General features: G+C 38.5%; 1 protein-coding gene across 2 annotated transcripts in view; it reads left to right on the top strand.

Moving 5' to 3' along the window:
* The window catches only part of TNFRSF1B (TNF receptor superfamily member 1B), a 55341-nt gene that overhangs the window by 29231 nt on the left and 6176 nt on the right, over positions 1-19934 (top strand). For both annotated transcript variants that reach the window (XM_012545651.3, XM_023499956.2), the window contains exons 3-8: positions 3740-3868; positions 4190-4339; positions 6305-6398; positions 9981-10189; positions 12301-12378; positions 13557-13594. In XM_012545651.3, the coding sequence (XP_012401105.1) occupies positions 3740-3868; positions 4190-4339; positions 6305-6398; positions 9981-10189; positions 12301-12378; positions 13557-13594 (698 nt within the window). The remainder of the gene's footprint in view (positions 1-3739; positions 3869-4189; positions 4340-6304; positions 6399-9980; positions 10190-12300; positions 12379-13556; positions 13595-19934) is intronic.

The following is a 19934-nucleotide window of genomic DNA, read 5'->3' as shown; positions in this document are numbered from 1 at the left end:
CCTCTTACATATCCTGAAGTCAACCTACTCACACTCTTAAATCAAGAACCTCAGCGTCACTCAAATCTGTGACCGCCAACTCACCATGGCCATCTCACACCCCAAAGTCATCACACTTTGGTCACCCACAACCTAAAGTCACTGCTCCAGCCCTCACCCATGCACTTTAGCACCTTCCACTGCAGAGGCCAGGACTGAGCTCTTAGAAAGGGTAGGTGAGATCTCAGAATGGAAGGAGAACAAGACACTCAAGGGGTTTCCTGCTGGAGGCCCACCTACCTCCAGCAAGGAGCCCTTTCTGCCTGTAGCCATCCTACAGATGTAGAAGGCAGAGAGCCCCAAGAAGCCTGGAAACCTCCCTTCCTGGGACATAATTTGGGAAGAAAGGATGTCTCTAAAAAAGGCAACCTGTATTTTAGTGTTTTAGATTTATAGCTTAAAGACTCTTTAATTAAAGATCATGTGACCCAACCCCCATATTGAATTGAAATTACCAGCATCAAAAATGTAAAGGGTGAATTTACCACCAATGAAGAAGAAATTAAAGCAGTAATTAGGAACTATTTTGCCCAACTGTATGCTAACAAATCTGACAATCTAATCGAAATGGATGAATATTTACCAAAATATAAATTGCCCAGATTAATAGAAGAGGAAATAAATTATGTAAATAATCCCATTTTATTTATTTTTATTTTTTTATTATAGCTTTTTATTTACAAGATATATGCATAGGTAATTTTTTAGCATTGACAATTGCAAAACCTTTTGTTCCAATTTTTCCCCTCCTTCCCCCCACCCCCTCTCCCAGATGGCAAGTAGACCAATATATGTTAAATATATTAAGGTATATGAAATAACCCCATTTTAGAAAAAAGAAGTTGAACAAGCTATCAATGAACTCCCTAAGAACAAAATCTCCAAGGTCAGATGAATTTACAAGTGAATTTTACCAACATTTAAAGAACAATTTATTCCAGTACTGTGTAAACTATTTGGAAAAATAGAAAAAGAAGAAGGCCTGGCCAAGTTTCTTTTATGACACAGATAAGGCAGGAAGAGCCAGTGTAGAGAAAGAACATTATAGGCCAATCTCCCTAATGAATATTGATTAAAATTTTAAATAAAATATTGGCAAAGAGATTACCACAGTGTGACAGCAAGACAATACTCTATGACCAACAGAATTTATACCAGAAATGCCGGTTTAATATAAGACATATAATAAAACTGTTGGCATAATTGAGCATCTATTCTTATCAAAAACACTAGAAAGCATAGGAATAAGTGGCGTTTTCCTTAAAATGATAAGCAGCACCTATCTAAAACCATCAGCAAACATTATTTGTAATAGAGAGAAGGTAAACACATTCCCAATAAGATAAGGAATGAAAAAAGGATGCCCTTTGTCATCACTGTTATTCAATACTGTACTAGAAATGTTAGCCTTAGAAATTAGAAAAGAAATTAAGGGAATCAGAGTAGGCAATGAGGATCTAAAACTATCACTCTTTGCAGATGAGATGATGGTATACTTTGGAGAATCATCCAAAAACCTACTTGAAATAACTAACAACTTCCAAAATTGCAGGGTATAAAATAAACCCACACAAATCACTGGCATTTCTATACATCACCAACAAAGCCCAGCAGCAAGAGATAGAAAAATTACATTTAAAATAACTGTAAACAAAATAAAATATTTGGGTGTTTATCTGCCAAGACAAACCCAGGAACTAAATGAACACAATTACAAAACACTTTTCACACAAATAAATTCAGATCTAAACAATTGGAAATATATCAACTGCTTGTGGCTAACCTGGGCTAATATAATAAAAAATATAACTCTATGTAAATTAACCTACCTGTTCAGTGCCATACCAATCAAACTGCCAAAAAATTATCTTATAGACCTAGAAAAAATAATAACAAAATTCATCTGAAAGAACAAAAGCTCAAGAAGATCAAGGGGATTAACAAAAAAATACAAAGAATGAGAGCCCAGCTGCACCAGACCTAAAACTCTATTGTAAAGCAGAAGTCATCAAAACCTTATGGTAATGTCTAAGAAATAGAGTGATGGATCAGCAGAATAAGTTAGATACAATGACTATAGTAATCTAATGTTTGATAAACCCCCAAATTCCAGTTTCTGGGGTAAGAACTCACTATTTCATAAAATTTTCTGGGAAACTGGAAAATATGTCAGAAACTCAGCATAGACCTGCCTATCATACCCCATATCAAAATAAGTTCAAAATGGGTACACGATTTAGGTATAAAGGGTGATACTATCTATCAGCAAATGAAGAGAGGAAGGGATAGTTTACCTATCAAACCTTTGGAGATGAGAGGAATTTATGGCTAGAGAACTAGAGAACATTACAAAATGCAAAATGGACAACTTTGATTACATTAAATTAAAAAGCTTTTGCACAAACAAAACCAATGTAGCCAAGAAAAAAAGTGAAGCAGAAAGCTGGAAAAAAAATTTTTACAACCAGTGTTTCTAATAAAAGCCCAATTTCTAAAATATATAAAGAACTGAGTCAGATTTATAAGAATACAAGTCATTCCCCAATTGACAAATGGTCAAAATATATGAACAGACAAGTTTCAAATGAAGAACTTAAAGTCATCTATAGTCATATGAAAAAATACTTTAAAGCATTATTGATTGGAAAAATGCAAATTGAAACAACTCTGTGGTACCACCTCATACCCCTCAGATTGGCTGAAAGGAAAAGATAATGAGAAATGTTGGAGGGGGTGTGAGAAAACCGGGACACTAATGCATTGTTAGTAGAATTGTGAAATGATCCAAAACATTTTGAATTGCATTGTGGAAATATAGGGTTATAAAACTGTGCATACCCTTTTTCCAGCAGTCACTACTGGGTCTGTATCTCAAAGAAATCATAAAACAGGGAAAAGGACTCGCATGTGTAAAACTGTTTATAGAAGCTCTTTTTTTTGTGATGGCAAAGAAATGGAAAATGAATAGATGTCCCTCAATTGGGAAATGGCTAAATCAGTTATGATAAATGAAAGTAATGGAATATTATTGTGCCATTAAAAAAGACAAACAGACTGGTTTTAAAAAGGCCTGAAGAGGGCAAGTCACTTAACCCCAATTTCCACAGAAGAAGAAGAAAAAAAAAAAAAGGCCTGAAGAGATTTACTTGAATTGTTGCTGAGTGAAATGAGGAAAACCAGAAAAACATTGTACATAGCAACAGCAACACTGTGTTGAACAATTATGACAGTCTTGGCTCTTCTTAGCAACATCTTAAATTTTGGATGGAAAATGTCATTTGCATCTAGAGATGAATGTAAATCAATACATGCTAGGTTCACTTTTTTTCTTCTATTATTTTTTTTCTCTTATGGTTTTTCCCTTTTGTTCTGACTTTTCTCTCTCTATGTAATTCAGAAGGAAATATGTAAAAAATGAATATGTATAAACCCTCCCCCCCCCCCCCCCCCCAAAAAAAAAAACAAACCTGGGTTGTTTTTTTTTTTTTTTTTACATGTAACTGGAGAAAATTTAAAAGAGAGAGAGAAAGAAATTGTTTAAGGTCACCCAACAAGTTGGGACTCAAATCCAGGGTTGCTGTTCTATAGATATGAGAGAATATACATTTCTTGTCAAAGGTCAAACTGAGATGTGTCGGCCATGCCTTTTCTTCTTTAAGATGTAGATCTGTGTTTTCAGTACTGGTTCTTCTCTCTCTAGGTCAACGGGTGTTGGAATTTTGTACTAGAAACTCGAATACTGTCTGTGGGGACTGTGAGGAGGACACCTACACGGAGGTCTGGAACTGGATCAGGGAATGCCACAGTTGTCGAAGACGCTGTAATCGAGGTATGGGGAGGTGGGATCCATCCTGGGCAGAAGAAGGCCCAGCCTGGGGCCTGTCCCCCAGCCCTTCACCCCAAGCTGGCTCCCGTTCTTTGGAAAAGTGAGCCAGCCCACTCTGAACCATCCTTTGCTCTGCCTCTAGACCAACAGCCTCGCCTGTGAGCACCCAGAAATGTCCTGCTTTTCTAAGGGCCTCCCATGGGTCCATAAACAATTTACAGTGACATGGCTTCAGGACTGGCATAAGGATGCTGAGGGGAAACTGCCTCCTTCAGTTTGAAGACTGGAACTGATCTGGTCCCTGTTCTCGCCTTTCCTCACTAGATTTGGTGGAGACTCAGAACTGCACTAGAAGGGAAAACCGTATGTGTGGCTGCAAGTCTGGATCCTTCTGTGTGACGGGGAATCAGGGCACTTGCCTACAGTGCCTCAAGTTTGCCAAGTGTCCTAGGGGCTCTGGAGTGGCCGAGCAAGGTAGGGGGGACGGGGGCTGGGCTCAAAAGCCATCCTCAGTGGCTGTGATCCAGGGTTCATGAGGGGGAGGGCCGAGTGTAAATCCCAATGGGCAGGACCTTAGAGACCATCAGGTCACCCACTGCATTGCACAGATAAGGAAACTAAGAGAAGACCAAGATTATGCAAGTGTAAAGATGAGGTCTAGGATTATAGTTCCATCTTCTAATGTAATAGAGTGCTGGGTTTGGAGCTGTCCCTTACAACATTCTATTCCTCCCTTCCTCCTTTCCTATCCTTCTTTCTTTCTTTCTTTCTTTCTTTCTTTCTTTCTTTCTTTCTTTCTTTCTTTCTTTCTTTCTTTCTTTCTTTCTCTTTTTTTTCTCTCCCCTTCCTTCCTTCCTTTCTTTCTTTCTTCCTTTCTTCCTTCCTTCCTTTTTTTCTTCCTTCCTTCCTTCTTTCCTTCCTTCCTCCCTTCCTTTCTTCCTTCCTCCCTCTATCCCTTCTTCACTCCCTTCCTTCCTTTTCCATTCATTCATTCATACAGCTCATATCACTCATTCACTCATCCATTCATATATTTATTAAGTGCCTACTACGTATAAACACATAACTGTGCTAAATACCAAAGGATATAAAATACATAAAACAAAGTAGTCCTTGCCCTCAAGGACATTCCACTTTGAGCCCCAACTATACCAAGGTACTCTGAAGTACAAACCAGTACCATGAACAAGGAGAACTGGGTAGTGCAGTGGATAGAGTACCAGGCCTGGAATCAGGAAAAATTACCTTTCTGAGTTCAAATCTGACCTCAGATACTTCCTAGCTGTGTGGCCTAGGAAAATCACTTTACCTTTTTGCCTCAGTTTCTTTATCTGTAAAATGACCTGGAGAAGAAATGAGAAACTACTCCAATATCTTTGCCAAGAAAACTAAAAATGGGATCACAGAAAGCTGGACACAAATTAACAACATGAATACAAAGCAAATACATCTTTGATTTTTTACCTTTTATGTTACAATACCCATTCTAAGGGATTCAGGGACGATTTGCAAAATGGAGAGATCACTATACGCAAGAGCAAATGATCTCTAATGACCTACTAATCACCTTGGTTTTCTTAGGGCCAAAGTTTGACTCCCAGGAGTTTAAAGGTGGATGTTGGAGATGGAGTTTTTACCACATAAGAAAGGCAGAGGCTGGAAAGTGATTGTGGAGGAGCCTGTGCACTTAATCCCTCAAACTCCAGCCAGAAAGGGTTAGAAGCTCTGACATTCCAGAATAGTCCTTTTAGTTTGGACCTTCTATGTTCTAAGGTCCTTTGCACCTCTGATCTTGCTAATCCTAAAGTCCCTCCCAGCTCTGACCTCCTGTATTCTAAGGGCCCTCCCAGCTCTGACTTCCTGGGTTCTGATTTTCATGATAGACTTAGTTCTTCTCAGTAATACAGTGATCCAAGACAATTCCATAGAGTTGGGATGGAAAATGCCATCTGCTTCCAAAGAGAGAACTATGGAGACTGAATGCAGATGAAAGCATAGTATTTTTAATTTTGGGGGGGAGGAAGGGGTTGCTTTTTTCTTTCTTGTGGTTTTTCTCTTTTGATTTTTCTTTCACAATGTGACTAACACAGAAATATGTTTAAAATGAATGTACATGTATAACCTCTGTTACATAGCAGAGTTGTGATTTTCCTCCCGGCTCTGATTTTCTCTGCCTCCCTGAGTATTATGCCCATGTAGATACATGTGTGGAACTAGATGCCAGCGCTTAATAATTCAGGCACAGGCAACTCCTGGGCTGACTTGCCCAATCCCCTCTGGTTGACATTGGGAGGTTCCTTATGCCCTATTCTGTGCCCGGGGCTCTTGGGCCACAATCCTTCCTGGGGGCGGGTGATCTGTAGAAAGAAGCAGCTCTACATCCAGACTCGATGATTGAAAATCGCTAAAATTCTCTGGATTTTTTCCCCTGGCTTTCAGGAACCTCGAATTCAAATGTGAAGTGTGTCCCCTGTGCCCCTGGAACCTTTTCAGACACCATATCATCCACAGACACTTGCAAGCCCCACCGAGTGTAAGTAACTAGTTCCTGTGATTCTGGTGAGTTGGGGTGGGATTCTGTCCTGAGGGGCATTTTCCCAGGGGTTAGCAAAGCAAGGACGGAGAAGTGAGTATGGAGTAGATGAAGGAATACTGCGACTGGAGGCAGAAGTCCTGTGTTCAAATATCCTCCAGGTCTTGGGTTTTTTATCTGTAAAAGGGCTCTTGGTTTCCTTCTAATGAAATCCTCTGAGAAATATACCAGGTTGGGGCAGCTAGGTGGTTCAGTGGATAGAGCATCAACCCTGAAGTTAGGAGGACCGGAGTTCAAATCTGACCTCAGACACTTAATACTTCTTAGCTGTGTGACCCTGGGCAAGTCATTAACCCCAACTGCCTCAGGAAGAAAAAAAAAAGAAAAAAAAGAAAGAAATCTGCCAAGTTTATCTGTTCTCTGAAGGAAGGGAAGGAACATAAAGGGACTAGAATCCCTGAACCAGGATAGGCTAAATGTAAGGATGATTAATATTATGTAGCACTTTTGAGGTTTTATAAATTCAATTCAGCAGACACAACAATGTTAGTAATAATAATGCTTTATAGTGTACTTCAAGGTTTGAAAAACTCTTTACAAATATTCTTATTTTACTCTCATAGTGACCCTGAGATAGAAATACTATTATTATCCTTATTTTGTGGATGAGAAAAGGGAAACTGACAAAGGTCAGTAATTGAGCCATCCTGCTAGCAAGTTTCTTTTATTTATTTATTATTCAATAGTATTTTATTTTCTCAATTACTTGTAAAGATAGCATTCAACATTCATTTTTGTAATTCTTTGAATTCTAAATTTTTTCCTCCCTCCCTCCCGTACCACTCCCACCCCACGCTAGCAAGCAATCTGACATAGGTTTTTATACATGTATATTCATTTTTAACATATTTCCATGTTAGTCATGTTGTGAAAGAAAAATCAAAACAAAAGAGAAAAACCACGAGAAAGAAAAAACAAACCAAAAAAAAAAAAAAGAGTTAAAAATACTATGCTTTCATCTGCATTCAGTCTCCATAGTTCTTTCTTTGGAAGCAGATGGCATTTTCCATCCCAAACTCTATGGCAGGGGTCCTCAAACTACGGCCGTGGGCCAGATGCGGCAGCTGAGGACATTTATCCCCCTCACCCAGGACTATGAAGTTTCTTTATTTAAAGGCCCACAAAACAAATTTTTTGTTTTTACTTAGTCCAGCCCTCCAACAGTCTGAGGGACAGTGAACTGGCCCCCTGTTTAAAATGTTTGAGGACCCCTGCTCTATGGAATTGTCTTGGATCACTGTATTACTGAGGAGAGCTAAGTCTATCGTAGTCAATCATCAGATCATCTTGTTGTTACTGCGTACAATGTTCTCTCGGTTTTGCTCACTTCACTTAGCATCAGTTCATGTAAATATTCCCAGGCTTTTCTGAAATCTTTTCTTACAGAACAATTAATATTCCATTACATTCATTTGCTATAACTTATTCAGCCATTCCCCAGCTGAGGAAGATTCATCCAGTTTCCAGTTCCTTGCCCCTACAAAAAGACAGCTAACAAGTTTCTGGGTTTATATTTGAATTTGGATTTCCTGACTCCAAGACTAGTGTTCAATCTGTTATGTGTACAAAGCCATAAAAAATAATTGTTTTTATCCCAAGAATTTTGTGAAGTGCTCAATGTTGTTGCTCTTTTATAGAGTAGGGAACAAAAGTCTATATTGAGGTGAGATATCTGGCCCGTGATCTCAGTGTGAGAATACAGATCTCCTGCCTCTGACTTCTGTGCTGATACCTGACATTCACCCAGCACTTTAGTGTCTCAGTTCTTCCCTCATGCCACTCTCTGTGTTAGATGCTGGGGATGCTAATGTGGAAGTTAGTCCCTTTTCTCAGGGATATTACATTCTACCTGGGGGATAGACTGTCCTCAGATACATATGTACAATGTACAAATAAATTCATGGCAAATGGGAGCTGTGTTAAACACTAGCACCTGGGTATTTATTCACCTTGCATTATAAATATCTTTGAAGACTCAAGCCATTGATTACTACTATAATAATGATGATAATAATTATATAATATTGTATATAATAATAAAATTAGTAGTACTATTCTATAAAAATATATAATTATACAATATTATGAATATTTTATTACAGAACAATAATATTATATAATTATATAGTGTGTTATAGAATAGTACTATAATATATAATCGTTTAATAAAACAATATCATGTTACAATATCATATAATACACAATATGTAATAAAGCATTAAATTATACTATTATATAATTATATGGTACATATTATATAATTACCTAATAAAATATGGTGATATAATTATTAATATTTTTGGTTGTTATAATCCCTATCGTACAGATGACATGTATGAGGCTCGGAGATTAAAAAAAATGACTTGACTATATCAGACAAAGATATTAAGTGTTAGAATCAATCAACAGGCAGTTATTAAGTATTGACTGTGTGCCAGGCACTTTGCTAGATAATGAGATAATGCTCAACCTTACTGTTGAGCATTTATATTAAATACTGCTCTGTCCAGCACATAGTAAGCAATATAGAGATGTTTTCTATTATTATTATTATTATTAATCATAGCTTAAAATTACACTGAAACTTTTGGAACATCTTGTATATCCAAGATAATTTTGGGGGAGGTGGGGTGAGAAAGCTCTAGAGGATTTAAGGCGCATTTAAAAGGTGATACTTGACCTGAACATTGGACAAAAGGAGGTCCAGGTGGCAAAGATAAGAAGGGAATCCCTTCCAGGCCAAGCACAGAGCTGGAAGATGGAATGCTATGGGCTAAGAATAGCAGCAAGGTTACTTAGGCTGGAGCAAGAAGTTTATATTTGATTTAAGTGTTAATAGGGAGCCCCTGATGTTTCTTGAACAGGGGAGACGTGTTTAGGACCATAACTTGGGCAGGATCAAAGAGGGGGAGACTAAAAATTAAAAGACCAGTTAAGTGGCCATTACACCTGGCCAGGGAGATCAAAAGGTTTCAATGAAATCCACCTTGAGTTCCTGTTCAGTTCAAGTGTGCTTTTTCCTCAATTATGAAACCTTTTAATAAACTAAACATTGAAGACTCTCCCAATCCCCTGAATCTCAGGCACTACCCTCTGATATTCCCATTCCCAGCTCCTTTGGGTCAAGACTGTGAGAACTCTTATTAAAAATGGGGTATCCGTACCATCCATCTCTTTTCATGAAGCTATCAGCTTGACCTTAAGAGTGAGCAAGGTCTTGAAGGATCGAGATACAGGTCAGGGCAGTTTTGCTTGATTGGGCTGGGGGAGGTACATGGATACTGTGAATTAAGGTTCAGCCAGACATCATAGGGAGATATACCAGGAAATTCAAGAGTGAGATTGGGAAGTGGAACTGAAGGAGGGATGGAAGGGCCTGCTAATCTCACAGTTCTGCTGATGGTCAGAGTCTCCGGAGCCTCTTCCCAGTGACCGGGGACCTTGAGGACATTCCCAGGCAAGAGGGAGGACTCCTTCATTGCAAGGTCAGCTTGGACTAAGCCCAGCCTATTTTCCCTCCAGATGTCACTCAGTGGCTGTTCCTGGGAATGCGACCTCAGATGTTATCTGCAATGACATGGTCCCTGTGACTACTACGGCAGATACACCTCTCTCCAAGCCTCAGCCCAAGTTCATGAATCCCATTAAGAACAATGTAGGCACCTCTCCCCAACCCCAGCCACAACCGACCCTCCACCAGGTCATTTCCAATGACTCTACTCTTCCGCTTGGTAAGTAATAACAATAAGTTCTACCTACTGATAGTATCATGATATTTTAGGATGGTCTGTGTGAACCTGGGGGGTCCCCAGGAACAGGAAACCAAATGGCCTGGGCTTCCTTTCTGCTTTCTGATTCTTCCTTGATAGTTTTCCATTTCAGTCAGGAGATTGGTCTTTTCAGTCAGAAGTGCCAATAATTGATGACCTATATAGGAGAAAGCATTCACTTTGCTTTGTGAGTCCCCTGACTGAAGATGGAGGAGCAAGAGCAAGAAATCCTTACCCACATTATTATTTATAACCAGTGGTCTCAGGTTTTTTCTGAACTTGTGAGGACCTAGTTTTATATCTTAGGGACTTCTCAATAATTAATACTCTCTGAAACTTATGTTTGCTCCCACCCAAAGATTCTCTCTGGGAATAACATAGTATCATTTATTTCAATTTTACATCTAGGTTTCCTCATTTTTAAAAATTAAAAAAAAATTTAAATGAAAAAAATTTAAAAATAAACATTGACCATGGAACAAATTTATTAGATACAATAAAAAAAATTGCAAAAAACAAAACAAGAAAAGACGTGCCAATAATCATATCTGAAAGAAGAAGGAATATGGCTAGTCTGCTTGTACATATGTTTAGGTGTGTGTTTATGGAGGTTAGTGGGACAAGCAACGTTGTTGCTCTGAGACATCAAACTGCATCCATTCTGAGCTTCCTAAAAAGAGCAAAGCTAAGCATATAGTTAGCTGGAATAATTAGTTAAAGTTAGCTAAAATAATTAAATTAATTAAACTGGTAAGCTCCCAGATAGATGGCAGGCTGACCTGAGCTCTTTGATCATCCCACTGTGCTCCCACCTTCTAAATGATGGACATACATTGCGCTGCTTGCCTAGGGCACTGTTGTTGGTACTTATCCCACATTCCAAAAGTCCTAGTTGTTGCTCTGATGGAATAACTCATGTGTAAATATATATTCATTCAGTTGAAGAAACATGATTGAGCACCTTCTGAGGTCAAGGTTAAGCACTTTGCAGCTAAGGGCTGCCTTAGGATGCAGGGGATGAATAAGGACCCTGCCTACAGGCATTTTACAGTCTCTTAGAACTAGTCAATTAGAATATAAAATCTGGCAGAACCTACCAAACTGGAAAGACTTCAGAGACGTGGGACTATCATTGGATTATATGTCTCTTGTCTGAGAACCACCCTAACTAAGCTCAAAGAGGGCTGTCTTCCATCTCAAGGCTGGCCAGCAAAAAAAAAAATAAATAAAAAAATAAAAAAATTGGTTTTTGAAGTCTTACAGAGGTGTGAATCTAATCACTAAATAAAAAAATGCACAAATAAGCAAAATATGGGATCTTAGAATCTTTAGCTTTCTTCAAAGCTCAGCTCAAAAGCCACCTCCTAGAAGAAGCTATTCGTAATTACCCCTCCACTAGAGTTCCTCTTCTCCAATTGTCTTCTTTTCACTTTGTATCTATCTATCTCTATCTCTATTTCTATCTATGTCTATGTATGTGTTTGTGTGTGTATGTGTGTTTTCTCCAGTAGACTATAAGCTCCTTGAAGACAGGGACTATTTCATTTTCAGGTCTGCTTTCTATCTCTACAGATTATATCCCTCTCCATGTCTCATTTTCAAATGCTTGTACTGGGTATATTCTTTTCTCAGGCCTTTCTTTAATGTGAATGTATATTCTACTCAGTCTTTTCTTTGATCTCATATCATGGCAGTGAGGTGACATAGAGTAGAAACTTAGACTAGACTTCAAATCAGTGCAGTTTGATTTGATCTTTTTCTGGAAGAAATCAATGTCCGAGAGACAAGAGTGCACATAGAACTAGCTCTGCAGAGCCTCCTCCTTGGATTGGGGCAAAGGGAGGTGGGGGGAATATGCCCTATTCTTTACCAGCCATGCATTTTTGGCCAGGAGACCAAGGACAGCTGCCCCACTTTCCCTGATAGTGGTTGAAAGGCTGGAATGTGGTCAGACAACTCTCAACTTGCCCCCTAGTTCTTAGTCTACCCAACTGGAAAAAGATAGTGTTGATCTTAGATGTGGGGGAAGACTTGCCCTTTCATGAATTTATGAGGATTTCTTATTTCCTTAGGGTGGATTTTAGGTCTGATGGTCTTAATTGTGCTACTCCTTGGTCTGGTTTCCTGCTTCACGTTTTCTCAGAGAAAAAGTAAGTTTCATTCCATCAATCATTCATTCATTTGATAAGCATTGATTAAGTACCTGCTCTGCAAAGTGCTGGAGAATATAAGCTTTAGTTAGGACAGAGTCTCTTCCTTTAGGGAACTTATGATCAAGAACAAAGGTCAGACACAACACACAAAATAATTGTAATATATAATGTTACAATGCATTGGAGAGGACCAAGACAAATGACTATATTACTATATATATATTGGGCAAGGAGATGTATGTAAAGGACCAATAGAAACTTGAGAAGGGGAAAAAAAGATTCAAGGTATATGGAGCAACTTGAGCAAAAACACGAAGGTGGGAATACTTAGAACATATTCTAAAATATGTTCTAAGGACAGGGCAGAAATGGAAAAAAAGACAGAGCTGATCACCCTTGCTGGAACATGGAATGGTTAGTGTTAAACCTGGAAATGTAGGAAGGAGCCAGATTGTGGAGGGCCTTGGATGCCCTCCACACATGTATAATTGTCAAAAGAGTTTGAACTTTAAAGATAATAGAAAGTTAGTGAAGATTTTTGAGTACAGGGGTGAGTTGATTAGATCCGTTCATTAAGAAAGATTATCCAGGGATATGTATGAAGGATGGATTCATCATTCATTCATCCAATAAACATTTTTTGAGCGTCTACCATGTGGAGAGCTCTAAGTTGAACAGGCCGTGATCCATGGACCTCAAAGAAATTACAATCTTATAGAAAAGACATTAATACAAATAAATACAAAACAAGGCAGAATGTGCTAAATTCAACAGGAAGGGAATGTGGTACTGTGGGAATTGAGAAGAGAAAGACATTGTACCTAACTGGGAAAGTAGGAAAGTCTTCAAGGAAAGGTAGCATTTCAGCCTTACCTTGAAGTATGTATATATAGAAAAACAGTATTGCAGGGAGAACTTCCTGAGCAAAAACTTAGAGGTGAGAATATGCAAGATGTTATTTGAAGAGTAGCGAAATCAGTTTGATTTTAATAGAGAGCAAGTAGCGTGACAATGGACAAAAAGGCTGAAGAGGTAGACTGAAGTCAAGACTCTAGAAGGGTGTTCACTTGCTAGAGTGAGATTTACCAGCCATTCCTCCTGGCTCCTTCCTGACAACTTCTTTCTTGGGACAGAAGGTGATTGAAATATTTTCTTTTCTTTTCTTTTTTTTTCAGAGAAACTATTGTCCTGTATCAAAGAGGAAACCAAAGTGGTAAGTTTTGCTTCATGATTGTTTAGCTTAGAGAAAAGCAATGGGAGACAAGCAGAGGGCATGTCTGCAAGGAATGTGCTGGTAGTTACTCATGAGCAGCATCTGATAGAGGACATGGGGAAGAACAAGCAAAGAGATGACTCCCTCCCTTCGCCTCAAGAAGCTTACAGTCTAATGGGGAAGCATTGTGGTATAGTAGAAGCCCCTACTCTTTTTTGTGACCTTAGAACCCAGGATGTCAGAGCTGGGAGGGTCCTTATGACAGAAGATATTGCTGATGAGGGAATTTATTTTGCTTGATTATATATAATGGGTTTTGTTTTTCTTGCTTTCTGGCTGGGGAAAGAAAGGCAGGGGAATGTGGGAGGTAAGAAATTCAGAACTGAAAATAAAACAAAAATTAATTTAAAAAAGAACAGGGGATGTCAGATTTTAGAGAGATTTCACAATAGTACTAATACTTTATATCTTGAGCTTTACAAAAGTACTTAGAACCAGGATGTTAGAATATAGAACTCTTAGAGACAGATTTTCCAACCCCAACCCTTTCATTCTATAGACAAGGAAACTGAAGCCACAAATGAGGAAGTAATTTGTTCAAATTCTAGAGTCACTTAATGGAGACAGGACTCTAAACATGGTCTTCTTATTCTTAAGGTCCCTTTCTCTTTCCATTTGTATTATTCAAAAGAACAATAACCCCTGACTCAATTTTCTCACAAGAGCCTTGTGATAAAGGATATAAAAGTGCTTGGGAAATTATCAGGGACAGTACAAATGAGGAATCATGATGGGGTGGTAGTGAGTTTTGTCCTGAATGTGAGTTAATCTTATATAAAGAGGGGAGACAATAATCCAAGAGACTGCTAATGATTAGTAGGATCTCTTTCTGCCTCAGGCCTGGAAACTTGGCCAAATCTATTTAGCATGGCTGACTGACATCCTCGTCCCTCCCTTCTAATTAGGTGTTTCTCAGTTTTTCAGAATTGCTATACTGAAGATCTTCACACATCCTGCTCTCACTGGTATCACTCATTGATGATGGGAGTTGGGCCAGATTCTGCATACAAGTAGTGAATGGCCCAATAATGCACATTGGTTGCAGAATCTTAGAAGAGGGAGGCACAGGAGAATCTCAAAGTACTGTTTCTCTTGTAATCTAATCATTCTTAATAGTTCAACATTGTCATTGAACATAACACCCAAAGTAGATGAATTGTTAAAACCAGAATGTCAGAAGTGGGAGGGGCCTTAGAATAAAGAATATCAGAATTGGTTTTAGGGGAAAAGGGGCTAAGGACACAGAATGCCATTGTAAAATGAGGATAATAATAGCATCTGTGAGGATAAAAATGAAATAATACTTATAAAGTACTTGGCACATAGTAGGTGCTTTATAAGTGCTAGTTACTACTACTACTATTATATTACTACTTACTACTACTACTACTATTACTACTACTACTACTATTACTACTACTACTGCTACTACTACTACTACTGCTACTACTGCTACTACTACTACTACTATTACTACTACTACTGCTACTACTGCTACTACTACTACTACTACTACTACTACTACTATTACTACTACTACTGCTACTACTGCTACTACTGCTACTATTACTACTACTATTACTACTACTACTACTACTACTACTACTACTACTACTATGGCAGAAGCAGATCACAAAGAAAGAATTCTTGACTACTAATCTAGGACACTTTCAAATGTACCACAGTATTTCAATATGGTTTTTTTTAATGTTAATATCAATGTAATAGACTATAGTTTCCTCAGTTTGTCCATTTCTCTCTGGTAGTTCTCTCCTCATCCTTAACTCTGAAGTGCTGATTATCCATAATTCACCCTTTAGTGCTTTGTAGAAGTTTTGCACTTACCTCCTCTATTTCCTAATCTAGCTAAGCAAAAAGCAAAACCAAGTATTCTTTCCCCCCCCCCCAAATTTTATGGAATGTATTTGTTTCTTAAAATGTCACTCAAATAGAGACTAAGAGGGACCTGTCTCTTTTTAAATTTTCTGTAAAGAATCAAGTAGCTTGCTGGAGACCTTACTCTACTGTTTGACTGTTTTAGAAGAACCAGTGCAGGACTTTGACTTTGCATCTATTTTCTCAAATCGCCCACCAGCTCCAACTTCTTTTCTGGTCCGGTTTTTATTTTTTGAATTTTAATTCTTATTGATAGCACATTTAAAAATGTCTATTATGAACATCAACAAACAAAAACATTTCTTCATATAAGTTCTAAAATGAGGAAATTATGCATAACACCATGAAACTTTATTATGCACAGCTTTTAGAAATACATATTAAATTTGATGTAGTTTATCCAAGATTGCCCTGCCTGTCAAATCTCTAATATTCCTTCTATATGCTTCTGTGTGTTTCTTTAATGTTTCATTGATTATCTCCTTGTTTTATTCTTTTTTGGTTGAGATAATTTGTTTCTAAATCATCTTTATGTGCAATATATCTCCTCTTCACTTTCTCACCAACTATTCTTTGTAACAAAGAAACAAAAAGATGGGGAAAGTAGTTGAGCTAAATGTAGCAAGTGAATTTGATGGTATATACTCCCCACCCAGAATCCTCCTGTTCTATACTTATAGTCTGCCTTCTCTGCAAAAGGAGGGAGGGGTATTTTCTCATTTTTTCCAGACCTGCACTTGAAGAAAACCCCTTTGATAATAACATAGAGAATGAATTGGAGTAAAAAAAATTGGTAAAGAGATCAATTAGGAAGCTATTGTAATAATCCTGTTGAGAGGTAGTATGAGCCTCAACTGGGAAGTGGTTGTATGAATGGAGAGAAAGAGATTATGTAAGTCATGTTGTAGTGATAGAAGTAACAAAGCTGAGCCATTGATTGGACCTGTGTGATGCATGAGAGTAAGATTAACACTAAGGATGTGAACAGGGTGAGAGAGGTTGTGTACCCTCAACAAAAGCAGGGATATGATAATGGCTTTTGTGTTGGATGTGTTGGGTTTGAGATGCCTATTGTACATTAAGTTGAAGATGCTCATTAGCCAGTTGGTGAAGAGATGGATGGCAGTTAGATCTGAGGACCTGATTAGATATAACAATGAAACCCAGGAAGCTAATGCACTCACCAAGAGAGAATATGTAAAGATAAAAGAGAAGCAGACTGAGGTTACAACAATAATAATAGATAACTTTTATATGGTGCTTATTATGTGCCAGGCACTATGTTAAATGATTTATACTATATACATATATATCATATAGTATATGTTATATATTAATATATATTGTATTATATATTAATACATTATATATATTATACTAATATATATTAACTCATTTGATCTTCACAACAACCCTGAGAAATAGGTGCCATTATTATCCCTATTTTATAGCTGGGAATTCTGAAACAATTCACTGTCACAGCTAATTTCTGACCCTAAGGTCTGACACTTTATTTACTGTACCACCTAGGAGATATCCACAGTTGGGGGATGTGACATCCAGCTGGCTGAGAAGGATTGGTGAGAGAGGTAGAAGGAGAGCCAAAAGGGGGGAATTTTAAGGAAAATCCAGATGGAGAAGGTGGTTAATGGTGTTAAATGTTGGGGAGAGATCCAGAAGGAGTAACAAAGGGAAAATAAAGATCCCTCTTTTTATGTCACAGAATTCTGCCAATGATAATCTGTGGTTATAAATCATGGAACACCACCTCACTGAAGAATTATTATAGCTGAGATTCATTTAAGGGATAGTGAATAGAGGCACAGTATGAATTAAGCCCTTAGGGATATCCTCAGAGAGGGAGGATCAGAAAAGATCATTTATTAGGAGGAAGGGAAACCAGTAAAAATAACTTTTGGGATTCTTTGAAATCCACAGAATCTAAAGATTGGGAAAGATTTATGAGAGGATATATGGAAAGGAAACATTAAGGTGATGTGATGCATAGAATTCCAGGCTGGGAAGACCTGAATTCAAATCTGGCCTCAGACACTTAGTAGCTATGTGATCCTGGGCACATCACTTCACTCTGTTTGCCTCAGTATCCTTATAAGTAAAATAGGCTGGAGAAGAAAACGACTCCAATAACTTTCAAAGAAAACCCCAGATGGGATCATGAAGATTTGGAGACAACTGAAAGTGAATGAACAAAAAAATATAGACAAGAGAAGATAATGTGGCGTAGGTTGAGATCTCCACCAGTGGACATACTCCCAGTTTCATCATAACAGCAGAGGACCTTAAAGTTGTATAATTTGAACTGAGCAGGGCTCTTCTCCAACTAGTGCTTTGAGATCCTTCCATGCATAATAAAATTATACATACTTGGGACTGCTAATGATCACAGAGGAACTGTGACATCATAGTTGTTTTCTTGTTTCTAAGCTGATTACTGTGTCCAGACCCTTGACATTCTGATATCCTACAGAAGGCTGCAGTCTCCCTCTTTGCTGACCTCAGGGTCAGGAGTTGTTGAACTAATATGCTCCTGAATCCCTGGACCATTGGGGCTCTGGGTGGCTATATGGCATGCTATCATTAGGATAAGTCAAGTTTATACTCTCCCTCCAAGGGCTTCAATTCTAGGGAACTGAAATTTGGACAGCACTAGTGATAAATTTTGATTCTTTCTATACAGATCATTTGGGTGAGACAGAGGTTGGAGGAGGTCTATGTTTTTGTTAGAAGGTTAGGTTGGTAAATGTGACCTTTAGTTCTTTCAGTTCTGCTTAACTCCATTAAAACAATACTTCCTGTTTCTTGAAAAGACAAAACAAATTCAAAAAGTACCAAGTTAGGTGAATTTGACAAAGTGACATTTGGATGGTAAAAGTGACTCAGTCAGCAGGGGAGCATAATGTGGGACCTGTACGAGGGACTCAAAGAAAAAAGGAAGTGGATCTTAGCAAGCACAGGGAGTTTCCCCCATTCTAACAGAATCCCAGCATCTTATCATCACAAGGGGCTTTACTGACCAATTGGTTCAATCTAGAATTGAACTAGAATCACTTTTAGAACATCCCTCTCAAAAGGTATTCTACCACATTTGAAGACCTCAAATGAGCTCTCAATAACGAGAGAAGAAACGCCATCATGTGTGAAGGCAGCCCTTCCCATTTATGGGAAGTTCTAATTGTCACATAAAACTTGAACTTGACCCTCCCGACTCTAACCCATTGAACAAATGTACTGTCTCTTCCTCATGACAAACTTCAAATTCTTCGAGGACAATTATCAAGGCCTAAGTCTTTTCTCTTTCATTTCACACTTAGCTATTTTTTTTTTCCCCAACGAACTTTATATAGGGTATTTTCCACTTCTCTCCTCATCCCCCATTTCTGGATGCAATCCAGTTTATCCTTCTTAATGTAGAGAGAGCTCCAGGTGGAACCCAGTGATTCAGCCATAATCCAACCAGGGCAGGCACAGCAAGACTTTAAGCCTCTCCCTTAAAATATAACTGAAGGACATGTCACTTCCTTAATTCAATGTGTCACACTGTTGAGTTGTGTTAAGTTTACATTTCCTTTTCTTTGGTCCTCTTCTTGCCCCCAGTATAGAAAGAAAACAAAAACCAATCTGTTTTGTTGTCTCCATTACTCATTCCTAGCTTCAACTATTTGTGGGTTTTAGCTCAATGTCTTCTCTAGGCAGGACATTCCAACAGATACTGTCGAAGCTGTGAGGGGCCTTAGATCACAGAATGTCAGAGCTGGGAGGGCCCTTAGAACCCGGGATGTCAGGGGTGGGAGGAAGCTTAGAACAGACAGAGCTGGGAGGGCCCTTAGAACCCAGGAGGTCAGAGCTGGGAGGGCCCTTACAACACGGGATCTCAGACCTGGGAGGGCCTTTAGAACACAGAATGTCAGAGCTGAAAGGATCCTTAGAAGCCAGGATGTCAGAACTGGGAGGGTCCTTAGAACATAAGATGTCACATCCTATAGTCTAGGGGCCCTCCTACCCCTGACATCCTGGGTTCTAAGGACCCTCCCTCTGACATTCTGTGTTCTAAAGGCCATCCCACTTCTGACATTCAATCTTCTAAGGCTCCTCTCAGTTCTGTTTTTAAGGGCCTTTCTAGATTAGACATTTTGTCTTCTAAGATCCTTTACTAGAGCCACCTGGGAGAGCCAAAATTTTCCAGATTTTCTCAATTTTTAGTATGAGCATATACACTTCAGAAATCCTCACAAACTAGACTTTATTGCTTTTTTCATTGTCTAGACCAGGGTGTTGCACTCAAATAGAAACAAATCCACTGCCAAGTGAAAATGCAACATAGATAATGTTACCCTGTGTTTGGGTAACATTATCTGTATTGCAT

The sequence above is a fragment of the Sarcophilus harrisii genome, chromosome 3 (genome assembly GCF_902635505.1).
Source record: "Sarcophilus harrisii chromosome 3, mSarHar1.11, whole genome shotgun sequence".
Taxonomy (NCBI): domain Eukaryota; kingdom Metazoa; phylum Chordata; class Mammalia; order Dasyuromorphia; family Dasyuridae; genus Sarcophilus; species Sarcophilus harrisii.
Note: the sequence above shows the minus strand (reverse complement) of the source record. Positions and strands in the feature narration are given on the sequence as shown.